The sequence below is a fragment of the Gobio gobio genome (assembly GCF_949357685.1).
Source record: "Gobio gobio genome assembly, chromosome: 10".
In the NCBI taxonomy this organism is placed as follows: domain Eukaryota; kingdom Metazoa; phylum Chordata; class Actinopteri; order Cypriniformes; family Gobionidae; genus Gobio; species Gobio gobio.
The window spans coordinates 46,620,170-46,635,802 of record NC_137116.1 but is presented as its reverse complement, the minus strand read 5'-3'; the positions used below and the strand labels follow the sequence as shown (position 1 = coordinate 46,635,802).

The 15,633-nt window shown below is 38.5% G+C and overlaps 1 protein-coding gene across 6 annotated transcripts in view; it reads left to right on the top strand.

Annotated features, from left to right (window-relative positions):
• pde4d (phosphodiesterase 4D, cAMP-specific) overlaps positions 1-15,633 on the top strand; it is a gene marked incomplete at its 5' end in the record, with an annotated part of 191,973 nt that overhangs the window by 162,838 nt on the left and 13,502 nt on the right. For all 6 annotated transcript variants that reach the window (XM_079826723.1, XM_079826722.1, XM_079826724.1 and 3 more), the window contains 3 exons: positions 17-93; positions 1,951-2,000; positions 8,794-8,906. In XM_079826723.1, the coding sequence (XP_079682849.1) occupies positions 17-93; positions 1,951-2,000; positions 8,794-8,906 (240 nt within the window). The remainder of the gene's footprint in view (positions 1-16; positions 94-1,950; positions 2,001-8,793; positions 8,907-15,633) is intronic.

Below are 15,633 nucleotides of genomic sequence, written 5' to 3'. Positions count from 1 at the left end.
GTGTGTCTTCTCTCAGGTTCTGGCGAGTTTAAGGACTGTTCGGAATAATTTTGCTGCTTTAACAAATGTACAACAGGAAAGGGCCAACAACAAGTACGTTGTTTTCAATTTAAAATATTCAAATGCACACATTTTATCAGGCCATGTGTCCACCAAAGCGTTTTTTCCAGAGGCTAGTGTATTTTTCCAATTGGTTTCAATGGGAGTGGTGCATTTTTTTAAAACGGCAGGTGCGTGATGAGGCGCTTGAGCGTCTGTTTTACGCTGACAGCTCTGTGATTTTTTTCCGGTTTAACTTAACATTATTGTGACATTTTACCCAGCCGTCCAATCACAGAGGAGGAGGGGCGGGACAAACACCACAGCGAGCAACCGCCACATTCTGCTGGGACAATGGCAACAGACGACAACAACAAGCACAATAATGGAACAAAATCATTGAAAGCAAGAGCCAGAGCAAATACATTACATTGTATCGACATTTTTATATTCAGAAACAAACTCCCTGGGAAATCAGATACTAGTAACAATTCCACTGATATTTTGTTTATAGCACATACCAAATCTCTTTGCCAAAAGTTTTGGGATGTCTGTCTTTTCATGCACGTGAACATCCCATGACATCCCATTCTTAATCCGCAGGGTTTAATATGGAGTTGGCCCACACTTTGCAGCTGTAACGGCTTCAACTCTTCTGGGAAGGCTTTCCACAAGGTTTAGGAGTGTTTTTATGGAAATTTTTGACTATTCTTCTAGAAACGTATTTGTGAGGTCAGGCACTGATGTTGGACGAGAAGGCCTGGCTCTCAGTCTCCGCTCTTATTCATTATCCACACCAAACTCGCTCATCCATGTCTTTATAGACCTTGCTTTGTGCACTGGTGCGCAGTCATGCTGGAACGGAAAGGGGCCGTCCCCAAACTGTTCCCACAAAGTTGGGAGCATGAAATTGTCCAAAATGTCTTGGCCGCTTAGTTCCAGTGAAGGGAACTCTTAAGCATACCAAGCCCAAACCCTGAAAAACACCCCCCCACACACCATAATCCCCCCTCCACCAAACTTTACACTTGGCACAATGCAGTCAGACAAGTACTGATCTCCTGGCAACCGCCAAACCCAGACTCGTCCATCGGATTGCCAGACAGAGAAGCGTGATTCGTCACTCCAGAGAACACGTCTCCACTGCTCTTGAGTCCAGTGGTGGCATGTTTTACACCACTGCATCCGATGCTTTGCATTGCACTTGGTGATGTAAGGCTTGGATGCAGCTGCTCGGCCATGGAAACCCATTCATCCCTACACACTGTTATTGAGCTAATCTGAAGGCCACATGAGGTTTGGAGGTCTGTAGCTATTGACTCTGCAGAAAGTTGGCGACTTCTGTGCGCCTCAGCATGTGCTGACCCCGCTATGTGATTTTACGTGGCCTACCACTTCACGGCTGAGTTGCTGTTGTTCCCAATTGCTTCCACTTAATACCATTAACAGTTGACCATAGAATATTTAGAAGTGAGGAAATTTCCCAAATGGATATATTGCACAGGTGGCAACCTATCACGGTACCACGCTTGAATTCACTGAGCTCCTGAGAGCGACCCATTCTTTCACAAATGTTTGTAGAAGCGTCTGCATGCCCAGGTGCTTGATTTTATACACCTGTGGCCATGGAAGTGATTAGAACACCTGAATTCAATGATTTGGAGGGGTGTCCCAATACTTTTGGCAATATAGTGTACATTATAGCGCCTTAACCGTCCACAGCAAGGCGTTTTCAGAAGAGCGCTGGCGTTTTCAGCTGGCTAAAAATGCTTTGGTGGACACAAGGCCTAAATCGTTTTTTTTTTTCTTTTCAGTACTGACAGAATTTGTATAGGTTGTAAGTGTGCTAATAGCAGTCAATCTTTTACTTGCATCATACACAATGAAACCTTCTTTGTTTTTCTCAAACAGGAGATCCCCCATCTGTAACCCACCTCCCATCACAAAAACCTCCTACACAGGTGTTGTACCTTTGCTTTCTAAATTTTTTATATTGCCATGCCAACTTAACAACACTGCTATTTCAGTACGATTTATAGTCGGCTATTTGTTAACATTTTGAATTAGCTTTGATTTTTATATTTTCATTTGAAGTTTTAATAATTTTGTTATGTGCTTTTGTCATTTTCATTCGTTTTTTAAATATATATTTCTATATATATTTTTTTAATTTATTAGTGTTTTAGTTTTAAGTAATTTTAGTAATTCAACTTAAAATGATTTATTTCAGTTCAACTTTCATCTTTATCATTGAGATCACGTTGTATCAGATAGATTTGCTTAATTTTGTGTTAGGATAAGGGTTGTTTTGTGGAGGACTGTTAAACACTGTCTGATATGAGGGATGATGTTGTCCTTGTGTGGCGCCTTCCATTTTGTCTATACCAGCATGAGGGCAGCCTCCAGACATCACATATCGCACTGTACATGTCATGTACTCAGAAGCCGATAAGGAAAAATATGTCACAATACCCTATATGTACAAAGTAAGGCGTTGAAGATACTTTTATACTCACTTTAACCATTTGTTCATGCATCTGTCAACTTTATAGAGCAGCCTGGGACTTGACAGGTCACTTTGTCATAATCATGAGGCACTGCTCATTGTATCGATTAGCTGCTGTTTGCGGTTCATTTATAAGGTTTGCAACAAAAATCTTGTTTTGAGATGCAGGTGTTTGACCCAGAACTGTAGTACAGAGCGCTCGCTGGATGTTTAGCATGAGCAGAATGTTCAGCTGCAGAGATAAAAAGCACCAGTGTTATGGATTTATAATATTGATTTGTAATAGAGGCAAAGAGCAGATGGAGATATTATACAATTTAACTCCCCATGCTGAGTTTAGATATCATGTGACCCTGATGGGTGTTGAGTGTAGGTTGACGTGGATGGATGTTCATATACTGTACCATAATGTAGTTTAGGATGAAAGCACCAATGGCTAAAGATATGAATGGTCACCACTAGACAGTTCAAATCTCTGAAAGCGATGCAGACTATCACCTTTCTGGCCTTAAGCAAGACATGTAGCTCCAGAGAGAAATGTCTCTCTAATAAGTAGTGTGGATAAAAGTTCCAACTAAATGTCTAATTAGTGGGGCTTTCTATTGCATGATTCCTAAAATCATGCAGCTTGTTAAGAAGACGTGTGATCAGACAATAAAACAAGTGATTAACAGAGTTACATTGAAGCAGGGACCTGAGCCATATTCAGATAATATCATAGGGAAGTGGGCTCCCTTTTTGACTTGGGCCAGTAAGCAACCATCTAGCAACTCCACCATAGGAAAGAGGTTTTTAAACTTTTTTGATGCCAAGGACCCAAATACAGTATAATCAAATTGCAGAGGACCGGTTTTCTAAAATATAAAGGCAGCTATATATTTTATGACTCCTTTATTTTGTGTAAGAAGTGAACATGTTGTTTAAAAATGAATTGGCATTTATGTTGTAAAGAAATTTTGGAGGTTTTATCTGGAAAATATTATGGCTTTATTTTGATGGTCCCTTTAACACATTCTTTTGACTATAAGTATCATTGCACCTACATGTCTACTAACTCTCTTTAGAGTATTAGGGCCAGATTTACTAACTGTTTGCTCCAGCGCAAACCCTCTTTTGGCGTTAAAAAACTACTGTCAGGATTTACTAAAGACATGTAGTGAAAAATTAGCGCTGAAAAGGCATGGGCACAGTTATTTTTGTGTCTGAACTTATTGCATATGCATTTGTAGGAGTTTCCCTTTCAGGCGCAAAAGTTGGGAGGAGAGTATTTAAATGAATCAATGATTTACAAAGGTTTGCACTTGTCACTTTACTGGTGTTTGCGCCATTGTTTACCACCCCAAAAAAGCATGTCTTAAACCAGACGCTAACAGGTAGATTGCACTGGTCATTTTGGAAATGATCCGGCTGCGTCTGTGTTTATTAATTTGTCCGTCATCAGTAGATCACACGCAAAACTGTCCACTCCCATCTGCGCTTTAATGGAATTGCGCTCTCGCGCTCATTTGCCCTGTTTAGTCAATCTGGCCCTTAGTAGAGTATAAGTAGACTCGTAGGGTTAGAATAAGTTGACATGTGCTTGCAAAGTTACTTATAGTTGGTAAAATGTGTGTTCGAGGACCATCACAATAAAGAGTTAGCTTCTACTAATACTGTTATGAAAGTTAGTTGACATGTAGTTGCAAAGTTCAACATTCAACAGAAAGTTCAAAATGGACCATCAAAATAAAGTGTTACCAATAATATTATTCTAATTATTAATTAATCATTCAAATGTATTTATATAGCGGCTGTATAAATACATTTGAATGATTAATTATATGTAATTTATATTGGTCCAAACCTTTCAAATTTTCTACAGACCCTATAGTATGGCCTTGTTTGAAAAACCCTCTGCCCTAGAAAATGCATATCAACACGCTAAAAATCCCTGAATCCCCTAGAAACCGCTTAGCAAAGTACTTAAATCCACTACCTTAGAACCAACATATTAGGAACAAAGTTTTGCACCGACAGGTATCATTCACTTTTTTCCTGGAAATCTCAGTTTATAATTGGGCAGCGGCTATTTGCACTAAATGTAAATAATAGTTAGATGCTATTTATACTCAGAAATATTGGCAGATACTATTTGCACCTCAGTGTTGTACAACCCCAAATCAGAAAAAGTTGGGACAGCATGGAAAACGCAAAAAAAAAAAAAGAAGTGATTTCTAAATTTACTTTGACTTGTATTTCATTGCAGACAATATGAACAAAAAATATTTCATGTTTTGTCTGGTCAACTTCATGTCATTTGTAAATATGCATCCTTTCCTGTCATTCAGACCTGCAACACATTTAAAAAAAAGTTTAAAGCATTTACCCCTTTGTAATGTTGCCATTCCTTTTCACAACACTTAAAAGACGTTTAGGGACTGAAGACACCAAGTGATGAAGTGTTTCAGGTGTAATTTTGTTAGTTTCTTCCTGCAAACAAGTCTTAAGGTGGACAACAGTACGGGGTCTTCGTTGTCGCATTTTGCGCTTCAAAATGCGCCACACATTCTCTATTGGAGACAGGTCGGGACTGCAGGCAGGCCAGTCAAGTACCCATACCCTCTTCCTCCGCAGCCAGGACTTTGTAATGTGTGCAGAATGTGGTTTTGCATTGTCTTGTTGAAATATGCATGGACGTCCCTGGAAAAGATGTCTTCTTGAAGGCAGCATATTATGCTCCAAAATCTCTATGTACTTTTCAGCATTAATGGTGCCTTCACAGAAGTGCAAGTTACCTTTGCCAAGGGCACTGACACAACCCCATACCATGACAGACCCTGGCTTTTGGACTTGTTGCTAGTAACAGTCTGGATGATCCTTTTCTTCTTTGGTCCGGAGCACACGGCGTCCATTCCTCCCAAAAAATACCTCAAATACTGATTCATCTGACCACAGTACACGTTTCCACTGTGTGATGGTCCATCCCAGATGCCTCCGAGCCCAGAGAAGTCGACGACGCTTCTGGACACTGTTAACATAGGGCTTCCTTTTTACACAGTACAGTTTTAACTGGCATTTGTGGATGTAACTACGTATTGTGGTACTTGACAAAGGTTTGCCAAAGTAGTCCTGAGCCCATGTGGTGATATCGCTGTAGTAAATGTTGTTTGTACGGGAAGAAGGAGGCGGGAACCGGCGAACAGTCAAAACATTTAATCAAAATAAAATGGCGGCGACAGCCCCTCACGGTCGACTGCCGCCTACATACAAACAAATACAAAATGAAAAATAAAAAGCTGCAGCCCCTCACGGACGACTGCAGCGAACACAAAATAAAACATAACACAAAATCCAGGCCTGGTCCTCTCTCGTCCCTCACTGTTGTCGCTCCTCCTTTATAGTCCCTCACTCCTCCGCAAGGGCCGAGATCGCTGCGGCACGCAGCTGGCGCTCATCCTCCCTGATGAGCGCCGCCTCGTCCCGCCCTCACGGTCCCTCGGCCTCGCTGCCCGCCACAATCGCTTATAGATGAATGACGATTCTTGATGCCGCCTGAGGGATCGGAGATCACGGTTGTTCAGCTTAGGCTGGCGCCCTTGTCCTTTACGCACTGAAATTCCTCCAGATTCTTTGAATCTTTTAATTATGTTATGCACTGTTGAATGTGAAATATCCAAATCTCTTCCTATCTTTCTTTGAGGAACATTGTTTTTAAACATTTCAATAATTTTCTCACGTATTTGTTGGCAAACTGGCGATCCTCGGCCCATCTTTGCTCCTAAAGGATTAGACCTTTCTTGGATGCTGCTTTTGTACCAAATCATAATTACAATCACCTGTTTCAAATCACATCATTATTTAACCATTTTACCTCATTACTAGCCCTAAATTGCTCCTGTCCCAACTTTTTTTGAAATGTGTTGCAGGTCTGAATGACAGGAAAGGATGCATATTTACAAATGACATGAAGTTGACCAGACAAAACATGAAATATTTTGTGTTCATATTGTCTGCAATGAAATACAAGTCAAAGTAAATTTAGAAATCACTTCTTTTTTTTTTTTTTTGCGTTTTCCATACTGTCCCAACTTTTTCTGATTTGGGGTTGTACATATAACGGCATGCAATAATAACATAGTGTGTAAATTATTATATTTATCAAAATGATTAAATGGATGCCACCTTTTTGGGACAATATAACCTAACAGATAAACACTTTATTGGTAAACATATGTTAGAAACTTTATTTCCACTTTTTTAATATTTTCTTCTTTTTTATTGAAAATAAATGCCTTTCTGATCTGATACGTGATGGGAAAAGGAGGAGAGAGAGCCCCGCAAAAGACTGATTCGAATTCGGGTCATGCCATAGACCTTTTCCCTAAACTTTTGCTACTTTTGGTAATCCAGCGTATTCCGTAATTTTTTCCGGCCCAACCAGACATCAGTGGGTGGAGTTAGTGTAAATAGCCTCTGGCGAATAGGCGGGCTATTTGCCCTTAGTGTAAATAGACACTCCATTATAATATTTCTTGCGTTCTGTTGAATTTTATTCAAGCCCTCTGAGTAGCAATTCACACGCAAATTCTGCTCACAATGGGGATATAAAGACGTGATTGAACAAGATTAGAACAGACTTTCATTGCAGATATGTCTTTTTAAGATCATTGTTGTGGTCTATCCTGAAAATTTCTCTTGCACAAGCAAATGCTGATGTTCCTGGCTGACAAGGCAGTGAGAGCTGTGACCCAGATTAAAGGATTCCATTCCAGCTTTTCGCCACAGCTCTCCTGTCTGTGGAGCCAGTGCCCTCTCATGGGCTGGTGTATGATGTCGCGCTAAGCACGAGAAGAATGTCATTGACGTCAGTGCAGTCTCTTTCAGAGAAAGTGGCACCCTAGCCCTGTGTACTTCACCACACATACAGAAAGAGAGAGAGAGAAAGACACAGACAGGCAATGAATAAGATAATGTATGCTTTGTTGAAGCAGGGTGTACATGTGACACATGCATTCTGTCTTGTTTTGTTACCATAGTTGTTTCAAGTAAGCAACATGTCTAGCATAGCTGCACTGACGTCTGTTTTGTTAGTCTTTTGTTATTTTGTTTCACTTATTTTTATGCCCTCATATGGTCATCCATACAACACATGCATGCAAGAAACGTTTGAGCATTTCCATACATTCCATAAACCATAAAAAGCGTCTAACAAAGATAGCACAAATTTTGCAGGTCATAAATGGTCTCATCTCAGCAAACTTGAGATGCTGACCACAATTTCAGTAGGAAATGATTTACTATCTTTATAAACACAAATCACAAAGAATCCTTTTGAAGAGCAAATGCACAACTAGCCTTTCTCAAAGTGTCCCAAGCTCCTCAGCTCTAAATCCTGTAAAGTTCATGCCGGGTTTTAGCTGTAGTCCTCTCTCTCCTGCATGCAGCAGCACTGGCAGGCTTCAGGCTTCTGTTTCAAGAGGAAGCTCGGCTCACGTTCGGCTAGCGACGCTCCACGGCTGCCCCGCGCTCGTGCAGGGCATCCACCGCTCTGAGAAAAGAGGGCAGGCAGATGTGATCACCTTTGTTCTTTTTTGCGGCGGCTCAGCTTGAGGACTGGAGACAGGGACTAGTCACTCAACTGTTGGCGTCAACCCTCTGTGTGCTTTGTGGTTGTGCTCGTATGCGTGTATGAGCGAGTGTATGTGTGTGTTATTGTTATGACACTATGCCTCTATGCTTTGTTATGGTCCGGATCACATGTTCCTAAGGGCCACCGCACGCTACTCAGCTTCTTGGAGGCAGACCGGCATCTGTCACGCAGAGATGGGCCTGCCCACAGCAATGACATTCTCTCTGTCCTGAGATGATAGCATTCACTCCGGGCTTCTCGAACATGTAGGACTGTAGATTCTGCAGTCGAGCGCGTGTTGTCGTTTTGTTTGTGAGCAGTGTGAGAGTGTTGATTTGTGTGGCCTTTGTATGTTTTCTTAAGGGATATAGTGTTCCCCGCTTCTCACGAGATCTGACTCCCACTTCTGGTTACGGTGCCTCAATCGGATTACTGTTTTTGGAGACCTTGTTTTTTGGCTCGATTTGGAGCCCCATCATTCACTGTGGAGGGCTTCAGCACAGCATGAAGAATCACCCATGTGTTCTGTCGGGATATCCCAACATGGCGGTCCACAGCAGTTTGGGCCCTCTGCTGGGAGCCTCAACTAGACACCTAAAGCATCTGAGATCTGACTCCTTGCCTCCTTCTCTTCCTCCAGAGGAGGCCTACCAGAAGCTGGCCACAGAGACCCTGGAAGAGCTGGACTGGTGCCTCGACCAGCTTGAGACCCTACAGACCAGGCATTCGGTCAGCGAGATGGCATCCAACAAGGTAAGAAGGTCTAGGTGTCTTTATCTACCCTTGCTGTTTAGGATTCCCTGGGATGGTTCTGCAAGTTGATGAGGTGCAATTATTTAGATTTAAGGGGTTCATATTCCACTCACAATCACTATTAGGGCTTGTATTGTTCATTTATAACTTTTTTTAATTATTATATATATATTTTTTGGTTTATTTTATTGTATTTATTTTGAGTGTTTTGTGTTCACAATATTATGTATTATATAATAGGCATGTGATTATAGTCTTAGATGTCAGTGTTTTGCATTGGTTCAAACATGAACAGCAGATGATTAATATTCTAAAATGGCAATCAGATTATATAATAAAAAACTAAAGTGCTCAGTTGTTTTGAAGTTAAGTTGATTTCAGATCATTTGGTGAATTTTAACCAGTGCACTGTTTGCAATAACAGCAGCAGAATCGTCATTCAGGCTGCACTGAGCATGCCCACAGACTCCAGCAAGGCCCTAGTACACATACAGCATGCTAATCAGCCTGTGGTGTGTATCTCGTCCAGTCCACTCGGCCACAGCACCTCTTAAAATAGCTAAATTTGAGATGCTTCTAATATTGCTTACGCAACCAGGCTAAAGGTCAGACAAAGGTGACCAGACATAAGTAGCAGAAGAGTCAAATACTCACATTTTCATATGTCTCACTTGAACGACCCCCCCCCCCTCTCCTTCTTCCTCAATACCCAGTATCCATGGAAACGCACAAGGCCTGTCAGTTTGCTTTGTTGTTTTAGCTCAATAGCAATAGTGGCGTATCCCGTATAAAACTGCTTCACAGTCACCACGCAAGTGTTATATCCTACCCGACTGATATAAATAACACGGTTTTCATGCTGTTTTAGAACAGAAATAGCTACTGCTAATCTGTCGGTTGTGTATAGATGTCCAGCTGCCATTGTTTTCATGATTTATTAGCAGTCAGCGTGTTCATATTAGCCCAGGTGCTTGAATACATCTTCCATTTCAATTACAGAAATCATTCAATCTATTTTACCAAAAGAATACAATTTAGATATGTTTTATAACTCTAAAATGTAGTTATTATCTATGAGGATTACTCCATAAGATAGAGTTTTGAGCAGAGCTACACTTTTGTTTCGATCAAGTAGTGATTTGGGCAGTAAATTAGGCCCAATAGATCATTTATATGAGATATTTTAAGGCTACATATGGATGATTTTCATGAGACTTAAACATTAGCTAGCATTATTAGCATTAACATGCACATGTGACCTTATACTGTCAACAAACAATTTAAATACTATACTATAATTATAACAAAATATTATTTTATAGTTCGTATTTTTATTTTATATTTTTATATAATATTTTGTGTTCTTTATACACTGCCGTTCAAAAGTTTTTGATCTGTAAGATTTTTAATGTTTTTAGAAGAAGTCTCTTATGCTCACAAAGGATGCATTATATAATACAAAATAAATAATATTGTGAGATATTATTAAAAAGTAAAAAAACTGTTTTCATTTGATAAATAACTGTTTTCTATTTGAATATATGTTAAAAAATGTAATTTATTTCTGTGATGCAAAGCTGAATTTTCAGCGTCCCTACTCCATTATTACATTATTATTACATCCCTATTATCAATGTTGAAAGCAGTTGTGTAAAAAAAAATGTCTGGATTCTTTGATGAATATAAAGTTCAAAATAAGCAGCATTTATTTTAAATGGAATCTTTTGTAAAATTATAAAAGTCTTTACTGTCACTTTTGATCAATTTAATGCATCCTTGCTGAATAAATGTATTAATTTCTTGAAGTTCTTTCCCAACAAAAATAAAAAAATCAATTCTTACAGACCCAAAACTTTTTGAACGGTAGTACAATGTTGCAAAAGCTTTATATTTCAGATAAATACTGTTCTTTTGAACTGTCTATTCATCAGAGGATCCTAAAAAAATGTTTTACACAACTGCTTTCAACATTGATAATAATCATAAATTAGGGATGCACGATATATCGGCAACATATCGTTATCGGCCGATAAATAATTATTTTTGATGTTATCATTATCGGTCCGATAAGAAAATTTGACCGATATAGTCAAGCCGATAGATAATGTATTATTTCCTTCAGCTGAGACAGACGCGCTGTTCACCATGCTGGGTTTGAATTGCTCTAAATATGATTGGAATCACTTCGAAAAGGAAAATACAGTTATGTGCAACATGTGCAGCACAAGTCTAACATACAATCTACATAAAATGATAATGAGAATACAGCTTTAAAAGAACGTTGTTTCAGCGCGTTTGTTAAAGGGAAGAGCGCGCCCACGGAGTTACACCTTCATGACAAGCACAGTCAAGTTCGCTTGTGCATTCACAGCCTTTTGTGCCATTGTAAGCTGTAATATTATATTTATTATTCTGTGTATACTATAACCTCATATAGGATGCGTTTGGTTGAGTTAATTAACGATGCTGTAAAGTACTTCATTGTACCGGTCTTTAGCTTCAGCGCTCGCATTTCAAACAGAAATGCACAGCATTAATAACTACTGGGACTGTCCTATACATAACACTGTAATGAGAATATTTTTGTTATAAAACGTTGTGAATTATCTGGGTTTAGTTGTTGTGTTTCAGCACACTGTTGTGGGAAGCGTCCACAACGCATTCTGACCAGCACAGTCAAGTTCGCTTGTGCATTCGCCTCATTTTAAGCATATGTAAGTCGTAATATTACGTTTTTGTAGTATAAACTTCTGATTAATGTCATATAGGATGCGTTTCGTTAAGTCAATAACCTGCAGTGCTTAATTTATTCATTTATTAAAATTTGTATTTAGATTTATCGGCCAATATATCGTTTATTGGCTTTCAAATATAAAGAATTATCGGTATCGGCCAAAATTTTAATATCGGTGCATCCCTATCATAAATGTTTCTTGAGCACCAAATCAGCATATTAGAATGATTTCTGAAGGATCATGTGACACTGAAGACTGGAGTAGTGATGCTCAAAATTCAGCTTTGCCATCACAGGAATAAATGACATTTTAAAATATATTCAAATAGAAAACAGTTATTTTACATTTTAATAATAGTTCACAATATTACTGTAAAAAAAAAAATGCAGTCTTGGTGTGTATAAGAGACTTCTTTTGAACGGCATTGTATAATATATATTATTTTAATAAATAGTATGTTTATATTAACATGCTATTATATTAACTATGTATTGCTATCAGTCAATCTAATGCTTCAGAAAAATGTTATCATTTTATATTTTTTATTTATTTATTTTAAATTCAGCTTTTTTTGTTAGTTCAGATATACTTAAATTATCATTATTTATATTATTAATAGTCACTCTTTTTCAACCATTAGTCAATAAGTTGCTTTCAAAGTAGTGGACTTAATTTTGTGTTTCAAGCCATTTTACTGTTTATTTTGATTATTTTTTAGCTTCATTTAATCTGCTGATGTGGATGATGGAGAGTGTCACTTTAGAAAAACGTATGATAGACCTCTATATTGATAGAAGCACACATCGTTAGAATTTTGTCTATGAACTTCCATTTTTGCGGTAGCTCTGTTTATTTCTATGGCATCTCTGTCAAAGAGTAATTAGCTGGAGAAGTGGATTTACTTATTGTATAATTAACAAAAGTTATCATGAGCATTGTAATGTTGAAGCGAATGAAGATTTTAAAATGAGTGGTTCATTCATAAATCCATAAGATCTTACCTTAATTCTGTGGAAATACAAACCGGAAGACAGAACACAACGAGCGCAGCGCTGAAAAGAGGCAGGGCTACATAAGGTCTATGTGATCTGGTATTTAGTAATATTTATTTATTTTCTATTGATGATTATTTGCTCATCTGATTTGCATCTGAGAAAATGCCCTTTTTCAAAGCTGTGTACAGTGTTACGGATATTGGAAAAAAATCATTGTGATGCATCAAAGAAAGCTCAATGGCTTTGTTCAGTTTAGTCTGCTGCAGTAGTATATGTGCAATTCATATTAGAATAAGGAGTATGTTATTTGGACCTATTATATCATCATAATTTAAAGATGTCAAAGCCCCCTGGAAGTTCAGAAGAAATAATGAATGAATGTTGCTTTTGATCTACAAGGCGTATTATTAAACTAGAGGGATGGATCCAGGAACAAATCATTATTTAGGCCTGTCCCAGAAAACACATTTTCAAGAAATCACAGCTACAAATTGTGTGATATCTTCCCATTTTTAGCTCGGAGACGTGTTTTAACACCCTCTAGATGTTCCAACAATAGAAACACAGTCACCTCTGTCCGCACAGACCCGCAACAGCCTATTACCGTCGGCTCATCTGCTCCAGTAAAGCTGCAAATTACTCGGCATCCCACTAGTGGTACACAGGGACCAGAAGTGTGAAATAATCCCTGACCATGTTCTGTCAGCTCCACTGCCTCAGCTCTTTATTTGCTGCCGTGCAGTACGTTCTTCTGTCCAGCTCAGTTTAAAGACACAGGTTTTGTGGATAGTAGGCCATTGGAAGTCAGTAATACAGTTATCGCACATTTGACCAAATAATTCAGTCCTCTGCCATACATTTATGTTATATTGTGAATGTATCAGTGTAAAAAATGTAATTTATTATTACTAATAAAAAAAAAATATATATATATATACATACAGTCAAGTTCATTTATGTTAGGGAGGATAGCAAAATAAACTAAACCATGACAAATTATACCCAAAACTTCTTCATACAGTGGACTACCAGTTAAAATTATTAAAGATTTGGAACCAAAATTATTCAGACACTTTGACCTGACCATGTTTTGCTTAAGTGCTTTTTCTTTCATTGCTAATGCGACCTTTTACACCACAGACTGAACAAAATGAAGCTTTGCTTGGTAATTGGTTGACCAAAGTTGGTATTATCTAATTGTGTACTTAAATTTAACAGCTGATTGGTTGATTGTAATCCATTATATAAACTTTTTTATGAAAGTTATCTGACATTATCAAGATGAATTTGTTCTGACAGTTTAACTCTGACTTCTTTTCTAAACTATAGTGAATAAACTGTGATAATGTGAGAACATGTTGAAGGTGGCTGAATACATTTTGGGTTGATTTATTTATTTAAAATTAATATAATTTTATATTTAATATATATTATTTAATGTATATTAAATATAATAAAATCTGTCATTTTTGTGATTGTGGCTAGTAAAAAGTCTGGGCCTGCCTTTAGATTTTTTGTCTTCCAATTATAAGTCAGTAAGAGAATAAAATGGCAAATTTCCCGGCACACTTTTTGCTATATTCAAGGGCTCATTAACAATTTACCAGGACAAATCTAGAACGTCGTCATCAGTTTATTTTGTTCTTGTTCACATCACATATGGTCTCTATTGACTCCCCGCTGTGGATTTATGTGAATGAACTTTACTGAATATTGTATGAGTCTGGTTGACACAATGTCCACTTCCAAACATCACGTCATGAAGATTACCTCAGCCCTCCACACATACACGCGCATCTGTCCGCACACATATGCGCATAGTCGAACATGACGTGTATACGCATTAATACAAACCACACATAATGACTGTGTGCCCTTTTGGGGAGCTATCTGCTGTTTTACAGAGCTCTCGTACAAAGAACACATCCTCCAACTGAGCTGTAGACATCCAGAGGGTGAAGTGGGAGGGGTCCCGGGGAACAAAGCACTCCCTGAGGATTTACAGCTCGGCCAATCGGCTGCAGCGATGAGCTCATTCTAATCCGGAGGAGCTGCCTGATTGGCAGGGCTGCACTCAGAGGCTCTCACCTGAATGATTGTGTTAAACGCAGCCTTATTTGGAAGCTGTTAACTGAGCATATTTTCCTTCCAAGGCACAGGCGTTTTTCAGTCTATTTAGTTTGAAGAGCTTGCAGCGTACGCAGTGAGAGATGCTATTAGACAATGCCGTGGCTTCTTCACGCCCTCCTCTGTCGTAGATGGAATCTTGCCAGGTTTCTTAACAATGGAGTCAGCCGTCGTGAGGAATGCCCTGGAATTTCTGGACTTTTCAGGTTTTCATGTTAGTTCAGGTGGATTAAACAATAAATGGAGCTTTGAGACCATCTGCACTGAGCATACTTCCCTATCAGCCAGTGTTTTCTAATCTCATCTGCTATCTGGATTTACTCGTTCAAAATGCCTGAGGCAAATTATTTGCTGTCAGTTTCTTGGGGGTACATAAAGGTGAGTTAATTAATCATGAAATTCTTTATTCTTTGAATGGAATGGGGTTGGACAGGCTGCTATTGTTTATTATTGGTGTTCAGTATGTGGTTTCACAAATAAAAGGCTGCATAAAGAACATAGTCTCGTGACGTGATGACAGACAGATATTTAAATGAATTGATTTGGTAATTAATGGCATTTTTGTATAAGTACATTGTGTGTATGTATGTGTATGTATGTATGTATATATATAGATATATTATTGTAATATATTATTACATTTTTTTATGCAGACTATTCTTTACCCACTGTCATATAGGGTGGATTGCTATTTAAACCCAAACTACTATAAAAGCACCAGCACAACATGTGCTGTAACTCGGCTTTTTCAGTTGTTTGTTTGCGCACATTAGTGAGTTCATTTTGGAGCATGCAGCAGTTTTCATCTCCAGTTTGTTCCTGCAAATCTTGTTAGAAATGTGGCGTCTATCTGGTGTGACCCAGCAGGTC